This window comes from Suricata suricatta, chromosome 2, assembly GCF_006229205.1.
Source record: "Suricata suricatta isolate VVHF042 chromosome 2, meerkat_22Aug2017_6uvM2_HiC, whole genome shotgun sequence".
Taxonomy (NCBI): Eukaryota; Metazoa; Chordata; class Mammalia; order Carnivora; family Herpestidae; genus Suricata; species Suricata suricatta.
This window is the reverse complement of record NC_043701.1, coordinates 36,636,318-36,657,498: the sequence shown is the minus strand read 5'-3', so window position 1 is coordinate 36,657,498 and position 21,181 is coordinate 36,636,318. Positions and strand designations below refer to the sequence as shown.

At 37.9% G+C, this 21,181-nt stretch overlaps 1 protein-coding gene across 3 annotated transcripts in view; it reads right to left on the bottom strand.

Moving 5' to 3' along the window:
• The window catches only part of DOCK4 (dedicator of cytokinesis 4), a 417,061-nt gene that overhangs the window by 222,752 nt on the left and 173,128 nt on the right, over window positions 1-21,181 (bottom strand). For all 3 annotated transcript variants that reach the window (XM_029924788.1, XM_029924790.1, XM_029924789.1), the window contains exons 2-5: window positions 9,549-9,632; window positions 7,316-7,356; window positions 5,211-5,266; window positions 276-372 (exon numbers count right to left, since the gene is read on the bottom strand). In XM_029924788.1, coding sequence (XP_029780648.1) covers window positions 276-372; window positions 5,211-5,266; window positions 7,316-7,356; window positions 9,549-9,632 — 278 coding nt within the window. The remainder of the gene's footprint in view (window positions 1-275; window positions 373-5,210; window positions 5,267-7,315; window positions 7,357-9,548; window positions 9,633-21,181) is intronic.

The following is a 21,181-nucleotide window of genomic DNA, read 5'->3' as shown; positions in this document are numbered from 1 at the left end:
AGCCTAACACAAGTTCCATGTAAACCATTCTATTCGATTAAATGCCAGAAAAATCATCTTTTACGTTCCTGCAGTTTGAAAAAGAACATATAAAACCCATGATTAGTGGACACACAGATTACAACAAGACTATTTGGGAGGCTCTCGATCTCTGGTTTCTGGAGTTCTAGCGCCTAAGAGCAGGTGCTCAACTATTGGTCAGCGCTTACCCTGGTTCAAGTATTCCTTAAAACAATTCTCTATCCAAAAAACCAGGACATTAAAAAGTTACTTACCACATAGAGCTGTTTCCACATGGTTCCCCAGTCTCTTAATGTCGATGTCATTTCTGTTATAACGGAGTCTTCAGTGGGAATAACCATTTCAAATTGCCTGTGAAATTAAAAGAGAAAAACAAAGTATGCATGCCGTTATCATTGACAATAATTTTACTTTAAATCCTCTAAAAGATAAAACTAGAAGAGGAAACTGCCTGCCTATTTTGGGTTCTGCAGACAGTAATCAGGATCTGCTAACAGGCCAGTGTGAGGGATGCCATGTTGGTTCTGGCGCTACAATACCAAAATGACCACTCCCTTCATCAACATAGACTTTGAGGAGCACGGTAAGAAGCAACATTATCAGAAGACTTCTGCTCCAGCCACAATTAGACTACTAAACAACTCATTTAACCTCCTTAAACCCAAAAGCCTTCATATAACATGAGATCACCAAGCTTGCATAAACTCTGAGATGGCTTTTGCTTTCCATGCATTATGACCATAGGATGCAAAGACAATGACAGACTTGTTCGATGATCAGGATATTATGGTTCCAAACATCCAAAGTGACTTCATGTTATAAATATCTAGACACTGAGGTAACGATTAAAGACTCACCTGATTTTCTTTTTAATATTTATTAATTTTTGAGAGAGAGAGTACGTGAGTAGGGAGGGGCAGAGGGGGGGGCGGGGACAGAGGATCTGAGGCAGGCTCTGCATTGACAGCAAAGAGTCCAATGCGGGGCTTAAACTCACAAACCATGAGATAGATCATGAGCTGAGCCAAAGCCTGGTGCTCAACCGACCAAACCACCCAGGTGTCCCTAAACACTCACCCCCCCCCGACCTTATTAACACTTTTTTAAATTATTTGTAAATGGGACCATGAAAAACGATTAGTGTATTAGTAATGTTATCATGCATCATAGAACTTCAGAGCTTTTGAAATCATAAATGTTTGAATATCCATTGCATAATGTTCTTCTGATTAGGGTAATATATCCTTCCTGTTTTTTTCTCTCAAAGTCAGGAACTATCCATTCAATGTTGGAAAACATTCACACCAACATCTACTAGGATATGTACAGTGGTCCTGCTGTTGAAAAGATACATGAAGATATGGACAAAAAAGAAAATCCAGAATGTTTCATTTATTCTCTGTGTCTATCTTTGACATATAACAAACTTTTCTTCATCTCAGGTTTCTTTTTTTCAAATTCTTTAATATGTGTGTAAGTGAAAATGCTTAAGTGGCTATTATTACAACTTCTCAAAAGACTATTACCAGCTATGTGAATGGGATTAACATTGAGTATGTATTTTTTCAAGGACAACATCTAATATGTAGAAGGTAACAGCATCTTAGAAATGTGACCAGGTTGTCTAGATGATCAAGGAAAAATTACTTCTTAGCATGAGGCTAATAACTGCTCTGTAGTTCCTCTGTGATGTTATATCCAAAGGGTGTATAATTGTCTTTTGTAAAGTCTTCTTGACAGCAAGTACAAAAACGAAAATCTTCACCAACAGAGCCTCATTTCCTCATTTCATACTGCTGCTAAAATACTTGCTCTGTGAATATTTCCCTTCTTTCTAAAGTTTAAACACAGCTGAAAATGTAAAACCGGGATTTAAATCGAGAAATAAAAGTAAACAGTAGTATATGAACTGTGACATATACAGAAACTTTTATCAAGTCTACGTGTGGCACTGGCAAGTGGTAACACATGTATTTTGCTTCCGAAGCAGCTGTAGCAATTTAAATGATGAATATTTGGAGAGAGAGATTACAAAATGATCAGATGTAAGGTCAAGAAGGGAACCATGAATTTCCAGGACAACTCGACAACCCAGTTAACATTTAAAAAGTGGCATGACCTCAAGCAGCAATTAAACAATGCAGAAGTGGCCAGCTGTTCATCAACTATAATTTAATTTAAGGACCCCCATCAGCCCTACATAGCTTTAAAGACCCAGGACTGAATATAAAGGCAATCCAGTCTGTGAGAAGTTGATCTGGGGTTTGTTTCACCAAAATGTAAATTTTTAAGAAGCTCCAGAAAATTGTCATTTTCACTGAGGCAGCTGTTTCCTCTTAATTATACCAAAACTAAAAATCAATGTTCCAGTAGTCGTAAGTGGTTACCCCTGAAATTATATTTTCTTTAGTTATTCTGAGATAGAGTCTGCAGCAATTTCATCCCGGTGGGCCATTGGGCTGCTAATCTTTTTTTTTCTTAAAGTTTATTTATTTGTTTTGAAAGCAAAGGGAGCTGGAGGGCAGAGGGAGAAGAGAAAGAATCCCAAGAAAGCTGTCAGTGGCTCAAACTCATGAACCAGGATATCACGCATTGAGCCGAAGTCGAGAGTCAGATGCTTAACTGACTGAGCTACCCACGCAGGCACCCCAAGCTGCTAATCTTAAAGTAAGAGAGGTAACATCAAAATCCTAAAGAAGTTCCTCTTTGACAAAGCAATCATCTAGCAATATGTGTTCTGAAATGTTTTCTAGGCTAAAGTTTTTCTTCCAGTTAATAGCCCTAGAATGTAGGGTCTCAATAAATTCCAATAACTTTTTTTTGGTTTTGAAAATCAGTGTGGGTTCTACCCGCAGTGTTCTCTGCTGTTTAATGCTCATTATGGCCTGTGTCACACAGAGAATCCACAACCAAGTCTTAAACTTACACCACTAAACTTTGGGACAACTGTATCCATATTTAAACTTCCTCAGGCTCAGGGAATGGGGTCTGATACATACCTGTTACTGCCTAGGACAAAAATTAATAAATAAAAGAAGGAGTTTATTTTGATCATGTTCCACCCCAATCTGCTTTGAGAGGTAGCACTTCCAATGGGTCAAGTGATGACTGACATCACCTTTGCTAGTATCCTCTTTCCCTTGGTCAGAGTGTAAGGTGTAGGCCGAGTGGCCCTTTGCTCTGGAGAGTTGAAGGGGTAGGGTTGGGCTTGGGGCAAAGGCAGCAAGGAAAACTAGTTGCGTGGGTTTGCCCAGGTGGACACTTTAAGGGTCAGGGTAGAGACCTTGAGGTTTCCATATTGTCCAGCCCCAGTCAATATAGCAGAAAGGTCAGAACAAAGAGAAAGCCGATGGCTTAAATATCCTCCAGAGGTTCCTCTGGTTTACTTGAAAGGACCTGGACAGTGTCAAGATGAGCTTGGTGGGAGAGTTCCAAAAGGACCAATAACGCTGCTTGACTCATTTCTGGTGGGTCACAGCTGCCCAACATGCCCAAAGGACACGCATCTACTCAAACAACGGTAGTAGGGGCCCCTGGGTGGCTCAGTCAATTGAGCACCCAACTTTGCCTCAGGTCATGATCTTGCGGTCAAGCCCCCCATTGGGCTTCCTGCTGTCAGAGCTTCAGATCCTCTGTCCTCCTCTTTCTGCCCCTCCCCTACTTGCGTGGGCATTCTCTCAAAAATAAAATAAACATTAAAAGACAAAAAAGAAAACCCAGTAGTAGTAGTGGTAAATATTAATATTAGAATTATGTTTTGAATCTACTATTTTAAATAATTAACTACTGCTACTACTAATTAATGATAGTAATATCGCTTAAAGTAGCAGACACATAGGGGTGTTTGGGTGGCCCAGCTGATTGAGAACCGACTCTTGATTTCAGCTCAGATCATGATCCCCACAACACTGCGGGTCCCATGTTCCCAGTGTTGTGGGATTGGGCTCTGTTGCTGGCTTTGTGCTGATAGCACAGAACCTGCTTAGGATTTTATCTCTCTCTCTGTCTCTAAGTTTATTTAATAAATAAATAACATAATACTTAATATTTAATTAGTATTATTATTTATTATATTTATTATTTATTATATTACTAAATATTAATATTAATTAATATTTAATAAATAAACTTAATACAAAAGTAGCAGACTTATATATATAAGACATATAGTATAAGGATCTCCTAGACTCTAAGTTTTATCCATATAGGAAACTCTGAAAGTATTTATACCATAGATTCTTGGCCCCTGCAGAAATTATTTCACTGAACTAAGATTAATACTCTACAGACACTAGATACGAGAATCATCCATTTAAATAGCATCCTTGGAACTTTTTTAGTAAAACTAAACTTAGAAGATCTTATTTACTATACTTTAAAATGTGCTTTAGTAATCCAGATAAATTGCTATTTTTTCTATTTGAAGAAAAATATAATTTTTGCAGTTGAATCTGGATTCTTTCATCATAAAATGACAATCATTCAATGATCGAGGGCAAATTTCTTATGACATTGGCAGCAAATGTTTGGGTCCAAATCACAGCTCACTTACAGTGAATCACTTGCTCATGATAAGCAGTTAAATAAGCAAGTTCTACCATTTTACACTACGGTATTTTATTTGAATGACCCCACTATCCTGATAGCTACTTCAAGTCCTTTTGGAAACAGACTGGAAAGACTTTTAAAATGTATGAGAAATCTTCGGTGATTAATGAGCTCAATCAAACAAAGTACAGAAATCCCATTCCTTAAAAGAGAAGAGTGGCTTTACACAAAAACATGGTATTATCCCTGGTTAGGGAAAAAGTCAGACTGAAGTGTTTGTAATCAGTGGTAAATCTAGGAAATTCCTGGGGTTTGAGACATGACTCAGCATTCCATGGGTCGATGGACACGCTTTTCTATATAGCAGGAGACCAGAAAGAACCCACTCCTTGTGCTTACGATTCAGCTGATCCCATGACCTGTGGACAATGAGAGACCGCTGGGGCCCCAGAGGGGCACTTGGATCTAGCACGCATAGCCGGGGGGTATTAAATTGTCTCCACCAACCGCCTTTATCAGACAACACAGACAATGGCATGATCTCCTACAGTTCATTTTTCAGGACAATTACTAAGCCTTTCAAATTCTAAAATAAGCAGTGGTTCTGTGAAAATCCTCCATTAATAAAACTCATTTCTTACCCTTTGTTCTTCACACAGGCATTTTTCAAGTGGACGTAGCTGGAAGGAAAGATACCCTGGAAGAGAAAACGCGAATGTTACAGGGTAGTGGATGGACAGGCTGGGGAGAGTTTCACAAGCCATATGCACACACTGCGGTCACACAGCCAGAACAATGTCAGAAATGGGGGAAACAACATCTCTATCACACTGCACCTGTTTCTTTTATTTTCTACCATTGACTAGTTTACAAATTCAGGGATTCTCTGAAGTAAATACAGTAAAAAAAAAAAAAAATTAAATCTCACTCAAAAATCTATTCTTTACAATGTTTTGTAAAGTTATTATTTATTTAAAAGTTATTTTAAAAATGTCAGGAATTCTGTATAGAATAGAAAGCGTGTTACACTGAGTAAAAATTTTTTTTAATATTGCATAGTTTTCAAAGAGGGTTTTTTTTTTTTTGTCTGTTTTGGTAGTTGCTCTTTATCTTCTTTCTAAAACACTCATGGCTATTTTTAAATAAACACACACACAAAAATCACTGTGAATTGGGAGACAATAATATATTATGTGTTATGGAAGATGTCTGATGAAAACATAGCAGCAGTTAATCGGCAGGCTGTATTCTGATGGAATAAAAATTAAACAAAAGACAGCACACTAGCTTAAACCTTTTTATTGTAGAGAAAAGACAGGACAAGGAAATTGTTTCCTTTGTTCTAAATGGGATGTTGAAAGAGACAACATAAAAAAAATTAGCATCAGTTTTATTGTCCATTAAATGACAATATCCTCTGAATGATTTTTGATGTGTAATCAAATGACAAATTCAATTAAATATTTAGGAAGGCAAAAGTCATTTGAATATGTTATCACCACTGTGGATCCAAAGATAACATAAAATTTAATAAGCAAAGTCTGTACACACAACAGTAGTAAACAGATATACATGTTAACAATATTTTTTTCCTTCAAAATTTAAATTAACTCAAAGTGGTAGGATTAACAAACAGAGTAATTGTAATTAATAATAAAAAGTCAAAACTTTAGATTAGAAGAGAGGCAGAAATAAGTCCTATTTTTTTCAATATTATTCTAAATCAATAATTAAGTACTAAAACTATATTTGTATGTGCCTTGCAGATGCCCAAAAATAACTTGAAATAAGGACTAAAATGTTTTTCAAAATTCAATTTCTATACTCTTTTGCCCCTCAGGCTTTCCTTTAGAAGGACCAAAAATAAATAAAAATACAGTTATTACACATAGTTGGATGATCCAGAAAAAGGTATAGTTAAGCTGAAAGGCAGGCAGAAGAATTTAGATGACTTACATTTTGAGAATAAGAAATGATACAATTTCTTATCTAAAATCCTAATGAAGCCAGAATTAAACCAAGAAGTGGACATGACATGTAAGAGAGTATTACAGAATGTACGAAGTATGGCTGAAAGGTTGAGAGATTAAAATAAAGCAGAGAGTCACAGAGAACAGTAAGGATTAACGCCAAAGTCATAAAGCATACAAATGAAAGGTAAAACAAGAATCATACGACTTCCTACTATAATTCCTGAGGATGTGTATAAACATATAAAGGACAATGGGTCTTAGGTTCTCCCTGGAATGGTAACAGGGGAAGCTCTTTGTAATATGGTTTCCCTGTGTTTCACTTGCCCAAACCTAAAAGGAACTCTTTATAGGCTGCTGAATAAACGTGTTTCTCCACACCACTATTTTACAAATGATACCACAGATAACTTAAAAATTAAATACCTCTACTTGACATTTCTTTAGGGATATCTATTTACCCTGAAATTTAATTTCCCCTTGAATTTTAACTTCGCTCTCTGCTAAACTAACACTTCAAAAAGGTTTTGTTTCTATATCATGAGCTTATTAAGGTCTTTTCAGTACAAATTGCAAGAGCTACATAGGATTATCACTTGAGTAGCATGTCTTAATGATAATCCAAGTTCAAAGGAATTACCAGAATTATGAAAATCTGTAGTGCTATTTGCCATTTCAACTAAGAGTCCCAACAGTAATTTCAATTGTCAAATGAAATAAAGCAAAATAACTTTTTAAAAATCCCACAATTATTGTTAGGAATATTTTTTTTTTACCTTGACGTTTGGGTTTTTTAAGGCAAATCCTCTGTACCAGCCTGTGGAGAAATAATCATGGTCATTATTTTGATTAAACCATTGTAATATTTTAAAGAAGTGATTACAAATCAGTCTGTCCTTTCCTGATGGAATCTTACCCTATATGTAAATATTCTATGTATGAAAAAATGGGGGTTGGAATTGGGCAAGACAATACTTTAAGAGACTACTAGTTTAAGTATTCTATTAATGCAAGTGTTTAAAAAATTATAATGGAAATTTACATGAAAAATATAAATATCCATAATAGAAGTACAGGGTTTGGAATCAGAGCATTGGGCTTAAATTCTGGTTTTGCTAACTTATTATTTTATTTAGGGCAAGTTAATTTACCTGAGTATGGTTTCTCCACATTTTATAAAAGGCTACACTGTGTCTCAGGGAATTTCAAGAATCTGCAAAAGATTTAATATGTTTCCAATTTGTCTTTGCCTGGCTAGAAGGTCCAGACACCAAAGAAAAGGGTTCAGCCAACAGTCATATAGTGAATTTTCACATCCTTCAGCCCATCATCTAGGATTAGGATCAGTCTGATAGCTTAAGAAAAGGGAAATCAGGTATCATCCATTAAGATCAGTGATGGGCATTCTTATCAGCAAAATGTTCCAGTCATGGGCTCACCCTAATTTTCATTCTATGGAGTGCCTATGACTTAACTTACAAGCAACTTTGTATCAATTGTATAGAGGAACATATCTCTTTACAGCTTAAAACAAGTGTAGAACATATATATGTAAATATATATGGTAAATATATAGTCCCCTACAAATGTATTATTTTCAGCTGAGAATTTCTTCAAGCATAGAACCATTTTGTTTCCTGGTAAGAAATTATTTTACCATGTAACAAGTATTCTGTTGAATTGGGCCTTTTAATGAATTGAATTTTTAAAAGGAAATATTTGAAATTGTATTTCGTAAGTTTTCTTAAAAGGATATATTGTATCCTTTGTATACTGTCATACTTAACAGTTTTTAAATCAGTCTGAAGCAAAATGAATTGAGCAGAAACTGTACACCTTAGGATTTATTGTATCCCTTAAAGACATATCCAAGAAATATATCCAATCTTAAATAATTATTCTAACAGAAACCAAAACATTTTGAGAACTGCAAAAATCTCATACAGAGGTCTATGTCCAACTATATCACAGAGAAAGGTTCTTAGGTTACAAAAGAGCTCCCATTAGCTATGAAGCCCATTTTTATGCACCAATTCAAAACAGATTTTATACTTATCTGCATATAAAGTAAACATAAACAAAATGCATCTGGCAGTAACAAGGAAGAGCTTATTATATTTTTAAAGATTTCATTTATAGTGGGAAGAGTAAGTGTCCATGTATCACCACCATTTAATGCCAGGTTATAAGTAAACTTAATAGTTTTGTTTTGAGGAATACAATTTCATGGATCTTGACATGACAGAATGTTACCATATTATAAATTCCCACAAAAGATGGCATTTCAGAAGAAAACAGGTATTTTGGGATTTGGGGATTTTTCTGGTAGGGCTTTAAAATGTGGCCATTTTATTAACAAGAAAAAAAGAATAGTCATTTCACCTGGGATCTTTTTAAATACTAGAGTTTAAGTTCATTTACAGGAGTGGAAACACATGAGGACATGTTTGTATCTTGATTTAATGAGTTGCACTGCTGCATAAATCAATAATAATCACAAAGTTCTTGGTACATCCCACTAACATTTCATATGCATTGGAAAACTTTAGTTCAAATTGGGGGTGGGGAGAGGACTGCAGTGCAGAGTTGGCCTTGACTGGAACCTTCCCCAAGGCCTCTAATTACCTAGCCTTGGAGAAGACATTTCTGCTCTGGATGTATGTTTCTTCCTGTCCTGGGGGACCTACAAGATGCTTGAGATTCTGACAAAGACCCTCTAGTTTGGCACTGAGTCGTGAACTCCCACAAATACAGTGGCCTCAACTGCTTTCTACATTGACATCTAGTGAATATATAGAAATAACAATAAAATCAGCTTAAAAATAGCAAATGATGCTTTTCCATAAGCCAGACATTGAATACACAAGAAACAAGCTCTGTCAAAAATGGTTCACCGTGACTGCTGGAAAAATTCCAGAAATTAATAGGAGGACAGAATTTGTAGACACTATCAACTGTCCAGCGGTGAAGAGGTTGGTTATACAGCTTCAAACAAACTAGCCCACTTACCATCACACTTCTCCAGGATCTGAACTGTATCTCCGATTTCCAATGACAGGCCATATGGGACCGTTCCTCGAAAACTGGCAATAACTGTAAGAAATGTTATAGAATCCATGAAAATACTCATATCAGTGACAGCCAGTTATACTGCTTACTATTAAATGTTACTGACTAGGAAAAATGACTACGAAGAGGAAGTACACTTGCAGAGCTAAAACCTGCCGTCATATTTAAATGTTACATAATTTTGAAGAGAGTCAATCTTGATGTTTATATACTTTACCAACTTCCAGGTGAAATAAGTGTTACAAATATGAATTTCAAAGATGGGGAATTTACTAAAACACTACAAAATATCAACAATATCACTCAACAACCTATGTGACAAAGATACTTCTGAAGAGCTCTGGAAAGAGCTGTGCCGTTCTTGTTTCCTACTATATTCACTCTTCATCCAGACACCCTCAATAAATATGTATTCAATAACAAATGAGAAATACCTATCTTTCTTGCTGTTAAGCTTGGTTTACCTTTCTATGATATTGCCGGAAAGATTTCCTTTCCCTGTACTATAAGCTCCGCAAGAGAAGCAACTGCATCTATTTGCTCACAATACCAGCACGTCCCCAGGGCTTAGCCAAGTATGGGGCATGAAAGCAGTCTCGAGTAGTAATTGATAGTAACATTTTATTTAGAAATGCCTGGATTCCTCTCCTAACGTTAAACACGGAGCCATGATGAGAATTCCCATATGCCTTAACTCTCTTGGAATATGGTGTGTGTGTCCAGGGGTGAGTAGGGTGTCACATTTAGCCTTAACTAGTGATTATAGACTGACTGGTTTCTGAAACATTTCACAGGGCTGGACAGGACTAGTATGTTAAAACCAGGTATAGGTTAGTCATCTCTGGGTATTTTAAGGAGCTACAGACAGGATGAAGCACAGTGATTCTCCCCAGGATAGTAATGCCCAAGTCAAAAAGGAGATAAGGATGGAGAAAAAACAAAAATGCACCTCAACACATGAAAAAAGAAGAGACATGTTCTGTTAAATACTATGAGCACTGTAATGAACTTGCAATTCATGTTTTAAAAACTGATAGTAAATACTTTGCATGATTTTTAAAAGACCTAAATTCTGGAAATCAATTTTATAATTCTGTCTCAGACAGTGAGATTTAGATACAATCCCAATCCCCAAAATGAATTATCACTACTGTTGTGAATGTTTTTTAAAAGCTTGAAGAAACACATGAATCCGTCAAAAATCAGAACATGCCCATAAGTAATGGGCTTTTAGAGAGGTCTACAACCCTTTCGTAATCTCCAAACAAAATTAACAGCAGAGATCAAAACACAGGACAAAAAACATAACCCACAGTACATGAGATGGATGAAAATAATGGTATAGTAACCAAGTTAGAACATTTTAGACAGGTACTAATTCATGATGTCATTTTCTTTTTCTTTTTTAAGTTTATTTTCAAGAGAGAGTATGTGTGCACCCAAGTTGGGGAGGGGCAGAGAGAATGGAAAAGACAGAATCTCAAGCAGGCTCCGCGCTAACAACAGAGTTCAATATCATGAACCACGAGATCATGACCGTAGCCTAAACCAAGAGTCTGACGCTTAGCCAACTGAGCCTCCCAGGCACCCCCATGATGTCATTTTATAACTATAACCATAAATGCCATATGACCTCATACTGAGGTACTAGAAGATGTTTGCTCAAAAAATAATCAAGGGTCTGTATATCTAGACAAATTTCAAATAACTTTCAGAGACCTCTTCTTATAAGAGATTACCAACTGAACAGACAGGAGACTGAAAACAATTTAAAAGACTCCAGAACAAGCTTGCATCCAGAAGTGCCTTTCTACATTAATGAAGTTACCTTGACTGCTCACAACCCTGGTGGTTCCACTCTGCTCCCCTTTTAGGTCTAAGCACACAGACTCCCCTGCACAGCTCTGTATACAGCTGCTACCACTTAGAAACACCCTTGTAACTCTACTCACATTGCATATTCTCTCCTAGCCCTCATCACCTTCTCAAACACAGCAGTCCATGCATGGACTTTCCCCCCCTCCCCTCCCTTCACACTTCACCCCAATCAACCCAGCCCTCACTGTAACTGAAACTGCTCTACTGAAGTCACCAGTCCCCTCATGTGCCCTTGCATATCGCCTTCAGGAGTCTATCCTCTCTTGAACTGGGTCTCTCACACTCTCCAGCCTTCTTCTGTAGAACTTCCTCTCTTAGCCCTCTTCTTAGACATACGTGTCATCAAGCATTCTATGCCCAAGATGCTGAGGTGTAAAAGCTGGGGTGTAGGAAAATAGCATCAAATTTGGTATTGTGAGACATGAGTTTGAACCCAGATCCTACCACTTATTAGCTTTTTCATTTTAGTAAAGATACCTCTCAAAATGTGCATTCATTACTCGTTCAGGCAAATAGGAATAACAATAAAGGAATTGCAAAAGGTAGTGAAGGATTAAATAAAGCACCTATCAGAAATAATTTACTCACACTATGGTACATTCTGGACATTTAATGAATACCTCAATTATTTAAACTGTACTTTTTCCTTATCCATATACCTTCTTCCTTTGTGGAGAGAGATCCAACTTCTAGGATCACCTGTCAACAAATGGTTTGCCTAGTGTCTCTCCAGTTCTGATCTGTGCCCAGAGAAATCTGACACAAACTTGGAACTTGTGTATCTCTGATCCCATATCTAAGCACCGAAACTTAGCACACGTCCAGCTGAACCCGTTATCTTCCGTCAGCCTCTAACCAAATCTATTTTCTCTCTCCCAATCACCCATTCAGAAATGGTACTCTAAAATATTAGTCTATTGACAGTCCTGCTTTATCGTGCTATTACGAGGTGGATTTCTCTGTATCCCTCAGCAGGGTCACTGTGAAGCCTTCTGAGATGTCTCCCTGGTTGTCCTTCCTCAACACAATGTCCACAATGCCACCAGTTATCCTTGATTCTGTCACCTGTGGGTTTAAGGTTTTGTATGGTTTCTTGGGGTGTGTGTGTGTGTGTGTGTGTGTGTGTGTGTGTGTGTGTGTGTTTCTGTATGTGGCATCAGGAAAATTTTTATACTTCATCCATATGATTTGATCTCTTTAATACTAAAAGGTAATAAAATATATTGTACAGTACTGGACAACAATTTCATTGGGCTAATTATTTCCCTATTTCATGCTGCCATTTAGCTCAATAATCCTCATGTGCCTCTGAACCAGACCCTCCTGCACTGTTTGCAGTTCCATCAAATGCTAGCACTGTCCACTGACTGGAAAAGCCAAGAACCCAGGAGTCAGTCACTGGCCCCCTCATTCATGTATCCAATCATCTTCACAATATCACAATCATCTTATCTTTGAAGTGTATCTCCCAAAGGTGTCCTTTTCTTGACATCTCCTCTCCCAAAATTCCCCAAGCCTTGCCTGGCCTTTTCCAGCAGTCTTTCCTACCAGTTCTAAGTTCAGATACTCAGGGTTCTCTCCAATCCCTTTCTCACACATCAGTTAAAAAGCCCTTTTCAAAATGCACATGTGATGATGTCAACCTCCTCCTCAATATAACAGAGCTCTGCTAACGAAAGAAATCAGGACCATATCTTGTAAGGTCCTGCCCTTCCCTCTGGTTCTATCCTGTACCTCTTAACCCTGATTTTCTACGCTCCAGTCACAAAGACCTTCTGTCAATACCTTGGTCACTATCTTCCCTCACACACAGGACTTTGTGCCTGACTGGCCTCTCATAAGAAATACTTGGCTTTCACTCCTTGCCAAGTTGGGCCATTTTCATCCTACAGAGATAGGAGTTCAGTGGTCACTTCTTGAGACAGTCTTCCCTAATGCACACCCCTTCATCCCAATTACATGTACCCATAGCAACATATACTACCCAGCCACACTCCTTATTTGTGCAAGTTTTTGGACAATGTTCCCTCCAGTAACCTGTAAGTTCCATGAATGTGAGGACGTTGTTGCTTTTAGCCCCCAGCTGTATACCCAATTCAGTACAGAACTTAGCACTCAATGTGAGCTCAGTAAATAATCAATAAGGGAATGAATGAAGGTATGGTCATTATTGTATTAATATTATTACTGCTAATACTGAAATAATGAGGGCACTCAAAATTTTAAGATCCAAACTATATTACCTGTGAAAACTCATTTTTTCATACAGAAGTTGCTTCAACTGGGGTGACAATTTGTCTAAATTATGACTGTGTATCATCTCATTTTTTTTATCCAAGCAGTCTATGTAGGTGAATTCTGATTTTACTCTTCAGCTACAAAGTATTTGACAACTAATAAAGGCATCCTAGTAAGTTCTTCAACCTCACTGGGCTTCAGATGCCTCCTCCCTAAACTCAAGGAGGTGGGAAAAGTGCCCTATGCTCAGTAATACCCAAGTTCTCATCATGCTTTCTGACAGGCCTCAGTGCTTTTATACATATTACTCCCTTTTGGGGGGTTGCTTTCTCCACCGCTTCTACACTGAGAACTGCCAAGTTGTCTTAGCTTAAGCTCTAGCTCCAAGGTTAGCTCTTTTGATTTCTTGATGCTGTCCCTTTCCTTTCTTCATCCTTGGCTCCAAATATGGTGTTGTGTTCATCTCTTCCCATTTGCTATTACATAAAAAAATTATTTGGATTAATAAATATGCACATAAACCTAAGTTAGAGTCAGTCTTTTAAATTTTTAGCTAAGATGAAAGTGTTAGATATAGACCATAACCATCTTGAAAGTCATACCATAAATAGCTGCCAATTATCACTCATAATATTATTCCTTTATATAATTATAATCAGTTTAATATTTATTGACAATTTATTTGAAATTAAATGGCTATGACAAATATCCTCAAAGAGACTCATAAGTATTTTCTATGAAGAAGGTAGAAAGAAAGCAACATCATTCTGTGAAGTAGAAACTCGTACCTCAGTTTCAATGATACTGTTTGTTCACACAAACAACAAATTCATTGTTTAAAACTTCTAAACAGCACAGATAAATTCAATCACAGAGTTCTACAATTTTTCAAAGCAAAAATAGGAAAACAAATTATTAAAAAACTACACTCAGTCAATGAAGTAGCTGTACTCCACAGACAATAACAGGTTCTTCACCATCACTGTCAAAACAGTATTTATGATGATTCTACTTGCCACAATTCAATTCAAGCCTGGCAAAGGCTACCCTTGCCGTTTATGGGCTGAAATCTAAGATGAATGGAACATAATGTAAAAAAAAATAATAATAATAACGAAAATGCTTTGTCTTTTCTGACACAAAGGAAGAAACTCATCTCTCAAAGTCAGAGTTTAGGCTTTGTTTTTCTAGTAATAAGATCTCTGACTCCTGAACAGGTTGTGGTCTGAAAGGTCATCTGTGATCTATTTACAACAGAGAACATGGTATTGTTGTTCTCAAGTTCTGAGATCAGCCCAAGAATCCTATTTAATACAAAAATGAAACTGCTTGTTTTTTGCCATGAAAAAATGTGCTATGATTGCAGCAGAAACCAAAAAAACATATTGACATGAGTAGTTGCAAGATTTTAACGCACAGCAGTAACAGTGAGAAGGCAATGGTGAAGCAGGCATTGACTGTGCAGGCATGCTAAGGAAACTCTTGCTCCGAGCACATTTAGAACTGGTTCTTGCCTATGTCCACATGCATTTCACACTGTATATTCAACTCTGGCTTGCCATGGATATATCTAGATTTAGGTTGATTTGTTTTGAGTGTCACTGGTGAATTTCTGAAGGACCTGCATAAGGGCTAGAGGAAACAGAAAAGGGACAAGGGATTAATGAGAAATTCTTTCCAGAGACTTTATTTCATAAAATGATGAACTAGGGAAGAAAACAAGGGGCTACCTCCTGTGCACATACACAAAATCCTCCTGTAGGGAGAGGTAAAATATGGTCTATTTGCTTAGAATACTACTCTAGGCAAAGACTCTTCTTTCTTAATACCTGTCTGGAATAGGGCTTGAGGGCAGATGGCCGCCACTTGGAGATTTCTACTGGTACCTGGCTACCAGCATGACAGCAGCGCTACGGAAACAAGTGGCTCAGAGAGAATGAAGAAAAAATTCAAATGAATGTGGGAGGGGGAGATAAACTGGGAGCTCCTGAATGTTGCGCTGATGCTGGAAATGAACTGAGAAAATGAAAGAAATGCCGTGCTTCTTCTCATCCTCAGACTTGCCATGAGCTTGAGATCTGGCTCTGTTCCGGAAACGGCCACCCTCCCAGTACACCTTGCAGCCAAACGTGAGAAGCACAAGCACAAGCGCATTTACAAGCAGGATTCCAATCACATGCCACAGTTACTTTGGTCAAGACTTGAGGCATGTTCCATGACTCCCTTCTGGCCCGAGTGACCAAAAAATCACAAGCGTACTGAATAAAATATATTCATTTCTGACAGTTCACAAGTATCACCTGAAAATGTACTGCTGTCCTCATCTGTGAAGAGGATATTCTATCAGGGATTGAAGAACTTCATTCTGCTTGAACCACTGCCATTTGGACTCAAGGTAAACATAAAGTGCGGTGGCAGCGGCTACAATATCAAGATCCCTCTCCAGAAATGCACGACTTGTCCTCCAGCTGCTGAGAGCACTGGGGCGCGCAGCCCTGGCTGCCAGCCCCCTTCCGGAACGGTCTCAGCTGCAGAGAGCAGCTTTGCCCAGGGTGGCTTGCACCTAGACTGGGTGGGAGTAAGAGGGTCAGATCCTCGTGCTAGAACTCAGTATGACTAGCTCAAGTGACTCTAGCTCAGGTGACTAAGGCTGTCATTGGGCTTGCATCACAGGTCAAGTTCTGCCCTGTCCTGCTTCTTTCTACTCCCATCCATGGGCGTGAATCCCGAGGGCACTCCCCGAGTAACATCCTGCAAACTCATCTCCAGCTCAGAGTCTGCTTTCCAGAAAGCCCAACCTGCTACCAGTTTCAAAGCTTTACCCACTCAGAATTTATATCTCCCAAAATTATTTTCAAGGAAAAAGGAAAGCAACCGTATTAAAATTACTACTTTGTGTTAAGGGTTTTGTTAAATTCTTTATGTATGATTTTTAATCTTCTAAGATATAGGTCTACTTCCCATTTTAGAAACAGAGAAAAAGAAAAGAGGCAACCAAGGCAACAAATCAATGCTATAAGGAGGGAATTATTCCACATGAAGATTCATTTGAAGATTGTCACTGTGGCAGTAAACGAAACGTTTTTATTCTCCAGAGTCTCAAACCTATTCTTCACCTTGGTTTTAATGTTACAAATGCAAAGGCATTTGCCTAAGTGGCTACAAGAACAATTAAAGGTCAAACAATAAAACTCTGAACTAATTACTGCATCTGCCTATCAGTACTTTTAAAAACAACTTAAGATGATAGAAAAGGTTATGGTTTTGGCCAAGTGCCAGCCAAGAGGAGGGAAGAGGCACAGTTTAAACAATTATCTCAAAGGCATCCCAGCACTTAGGAAAAGGACACAAAGTTAAACAGACGGAGGCCTGAGGCTTAGTTCCACTTCTTATGAACAAGGTCTTTAGTCCTTCTATTTGCTATCCTGGTATGGCATCATGAGACGACACAGAGATGTCACGAGGATCAAACAAATGTATGAGAATAAGATCTGTAAGCCCATAAAATTTAGGAACAGAGGATATTATATGTTCATCATTATTGCTAACCAGTAATTTAGAGGCTGAACCTGAATCTGCCATGGGCAAAAATAAGTTTTCTATTTTCAGCACTAAATCAAAACCTCTTTCTGTTATTGTAGCTTCCCTGGAAATCATTACTAACAAATCAAACTTAGAAAGATTCAGGCTCAGCCATTTGAGAACGAGAAAAAAATTGAGAAAACAGGGTATCTTTCGCAAAAGAGACTGGTAAGAAAAATAACAGAGTGAAGATGGATTTTCCTAAAATGCAGGGCTAGGACAAGAAGGAGATTCAGCTTTAAACATTCATTCTGCCTCACAGTATTCATCTGAGAAATAACAGAGATCGTCGGGAGGGGAAAATGACAATGTGCCCTTCATGTCACAAAGTGGAATGAAGTAACAGAAAACACGCATTGCTTTCCTCGTGATCCAAGTGAAGAATTTTCACTAAAAAGCAAAATACCATTTTCTAAACAAACATGTTAAATCTATCACCAAGTGTCTGGTATATATAGCTAGATTATATAGGGTATGTATATGTGTATACACACACACACATATATATGTATAAATAGGCATATATATAATGTGCCTCTTTCCAGTGTGAAGCAGTTAATACAGAAATTATGTTATTTAGGAGAATTTCTGAAACACAGATTAAGTTTCTTGATATTTTTTTGTGGTAGTCTTTTTGTTAGAAGGGAAGAGAGAAAAGAAAGAAATAAACTGTTCTATCCTTCTGTGCCTTTCTTTCCTTCTGATTTCTCTCCCCAAGTACTAAATACTCAGAGTCACAACACAGCCCAGGAGAAGCTGGGTCCCAGCATCTCCGCCTTCTGCACGGTGGCAGGATGGCCCCTGGGCTGCCCCTCGGTGGGGAGAACCCAGCTTATCCTTGCGGCCTCTCCTAATGTTCCATCCAAACTAATACTCAGTTCTGTCTCATCTCTGATCATTCACATCATACAGCGAAGCATGCATATTTCTAATTTTTCCTCCACGTACTTTTTTTTTTTCCGAATTGGAAGTTTGACTTGCATTCCCAACGTTGACTTCTCAAGAGGTCTGCTAGACTGTCACCTGCAAATTGCACAACTTCCCTCTGAAGAGAACCAAACTCTACATTCCCATTTAGTACCTTCCCTTGTGCTCTGATAACTAAGCCCACTTCCAATTTTGAACAAATGCTAGTTCTGACTGGTTTTTGGCCAATGAAAACCAATTTCTTTAGAAAATGGGGAGCCGGTAAACTGGTCAATGGAGAAATAAAACAAAGTCCAAAGGTTTTTTTCCCCCCAAAATCCAGCTCCTACATAATTTTTCCCACCTTGTCCTTTATACACCACATTCACCAGTCACACTGAACCTCTTGTCTATGCCTAAGCAAATGCTTTTCCTTCTACTTGGGATTCTGGCTTTCTTTTGCCTTTCCCCACCAGGCATTCTTCAAAAGCACTCAAGAATCCTCTTCAGGGAAGGCTTACTCTAGGCACTCCTCCCACTTACATTCCTAATTAAACTCATTACCTCTAGTTTTGCAGCTCCTTTATGTTCCCAACACCTAGCACAATATATGACACCCAGTGGGGTACTCAAAAAATATTCGTTGAAAGTACAATGGAACAAAATCACCAAGGTGTGCACTCTACTCATGTATCCACCCAACAGCCACCTTCTTCTATGTGCCGGCTCCATGGTAGGCACCGGAAATACAATGTTGAAGATAACACTTGGCACCTGCCTCGCTAAGTTCATATATCATGAGAAAGAATAGTTACTGTATCTTTTGGTTTCTTCAAAATATAGTTATTTTATATCCCTGGTGACTTTTAGGTTTATTTTTTAAAGATTTTTATTTATTTAAAATTTTTTCTTTAATTTTAAGTTTATTTATTTCTTTTGAGAGAGGTAGACATAGCACAAGCAGGGAAGGGGCAGACAGGGAGAGGGAGACAGAATCCAAAGCAGGCTCCATGCTGTCAGCATAGAGCCTGATGCAGGACTGGAACCCATGAAACCATGAGATCATGACTTGAGTTGAAACCAAGAGTTGAACGCTCAACCGAGCCCCCAGGCACCCCTAAGATTTTTATTTATAAGTAATGTCCCCACTCAATGTGGAGGAACTCACAATCCTGAGATCAAGAGTCACACACCACACCAACTGAGCCAGCCAGGTGTCCCTCTCCAATGACTTTTAAATCTACACACACTGACAAACTTGTAGTTCTATTTATTCGTGTGTGGAAAAAAATTATATCCATTGTCTATTTTTTTAACTTCTCATTTTAGGGGCCCTGGCTGGCTCAGTCGGTTAAGCATCTGACTTCGGCTCAGGTCATGATCTTATGGTTTGTGGGTTCTAGCCCCGCATCAGGCTCTGTGCTGACTGCTAGCTCAGAGCCTGGAGCCTGTCTTCAGATCCTGTGACTCCTTCTCTCTCTGACCCTCCCCTGCTCACGCTGTCTCTCTCTCTCTCTCTCTCTCAAAAGTAAATAAAAACATTAAAAAAATTTTTTAAACTTCTAATTTTAAAATAATTTCACATTTATAATAAACTTCTAAAAATTGATACACCCTTAACTTCACTTCATCAAATATTAAAATATTAAATAAATATAGTACACTTATCAAGTCCAGGAAGTCTGTATTGATACAGTGCTATCAACTATTCTACAGATCATCTGCCATTTCTACCAACTGTCCAATTAATGTCTTTTCTGGGTTAAGGATCCAATGCAGGATTCCACATTACATTTCACTGTTATATTCTGTTAGTCTCCTATTTGTCTTAGTCATTTATCTAAGACATTATCTAAGTCTTTCATGACCTTGAAGTTTTTAAGAATACTGCCCAGTTAATTTGCACAATGTCCCTAAATTTAGGTTTGTCTGATGTTTCCTCATGATTAAATGTAGGACAGACAATTTTGGCAAGAATACCATGAAAATGATGATGTGCTCTGCTCAGTGTACCTTATCAGGAGGTATACAGTGGCAATGTATTTTATTGCTGGTGATGTTAATTAACCTTGATCACTTGGTTAAAGTGGTTTTCCCACTACAGAGCTACCAGTTTTTTCTTTGTAATTAACAAATTACTATGCAAATATTCTATTTTTTTTATCATACTTTGTATAGCATACATTGATGATTCTTGCCTGCAACCTTAGCCATTTAACTCTAATGTTTTTTCATAGGGTTATCCAGACACAGCTGAATTATCTTAATTGCAGTCAAAACCTATAATGGATCCTTTTTGAAGTGGGCACAATATCCTGACTTTAGTCTTTCTTTTTTAAGCATAAGACATAAAATTAACCTCACTGTTACCAGAGGTATCCTTGAGATGACCTAGTCGTATCAACAAAAATAAAACGTTAACCTTCGTTTCAGAAAATGAAAAAAAATTAATATTTTGGCCAAATTTTCAGTATAATACATGACTTCTTCAGGTACTATTCCCTTAAACGGTGTGTGTGTGTGTGTGTGTGTGTGTGTGTGTGTGTATTTGGTCAAAGACAGTTTCTGAACTGTTGCAACCCAACATTTTCAAGGAAAACTGGATGGGCCCTATCATTAACTATAGTCATCTGCAGGTTTGAATTAAACTCTTATCTTCATTATGTCTATTGGTGACTAATAAGAGAATCATGGTAAAATTTCCAATTTCTTTTATTTCATGGAAGGAATTGAGTCTTCTATGATGGTTAATTTTACTTGTCAACTTGACTGGGACTAAGGGTGCCCAGATTAAACATTATCTGTGGGTGTGTCTGTGAGGATGTTTTTTGGAAGAAGTTGGCATTTGAATTGGTCAGCTGAGTAAAGAACGTTGCCCTCCTCAATGTGGGTGGGCATCACCCACTGAGGGCCTGAAGGGATGAAGGCAGAAGGAAGAATTCGGACTCTGCCTGACTGCCAAGGAGGAA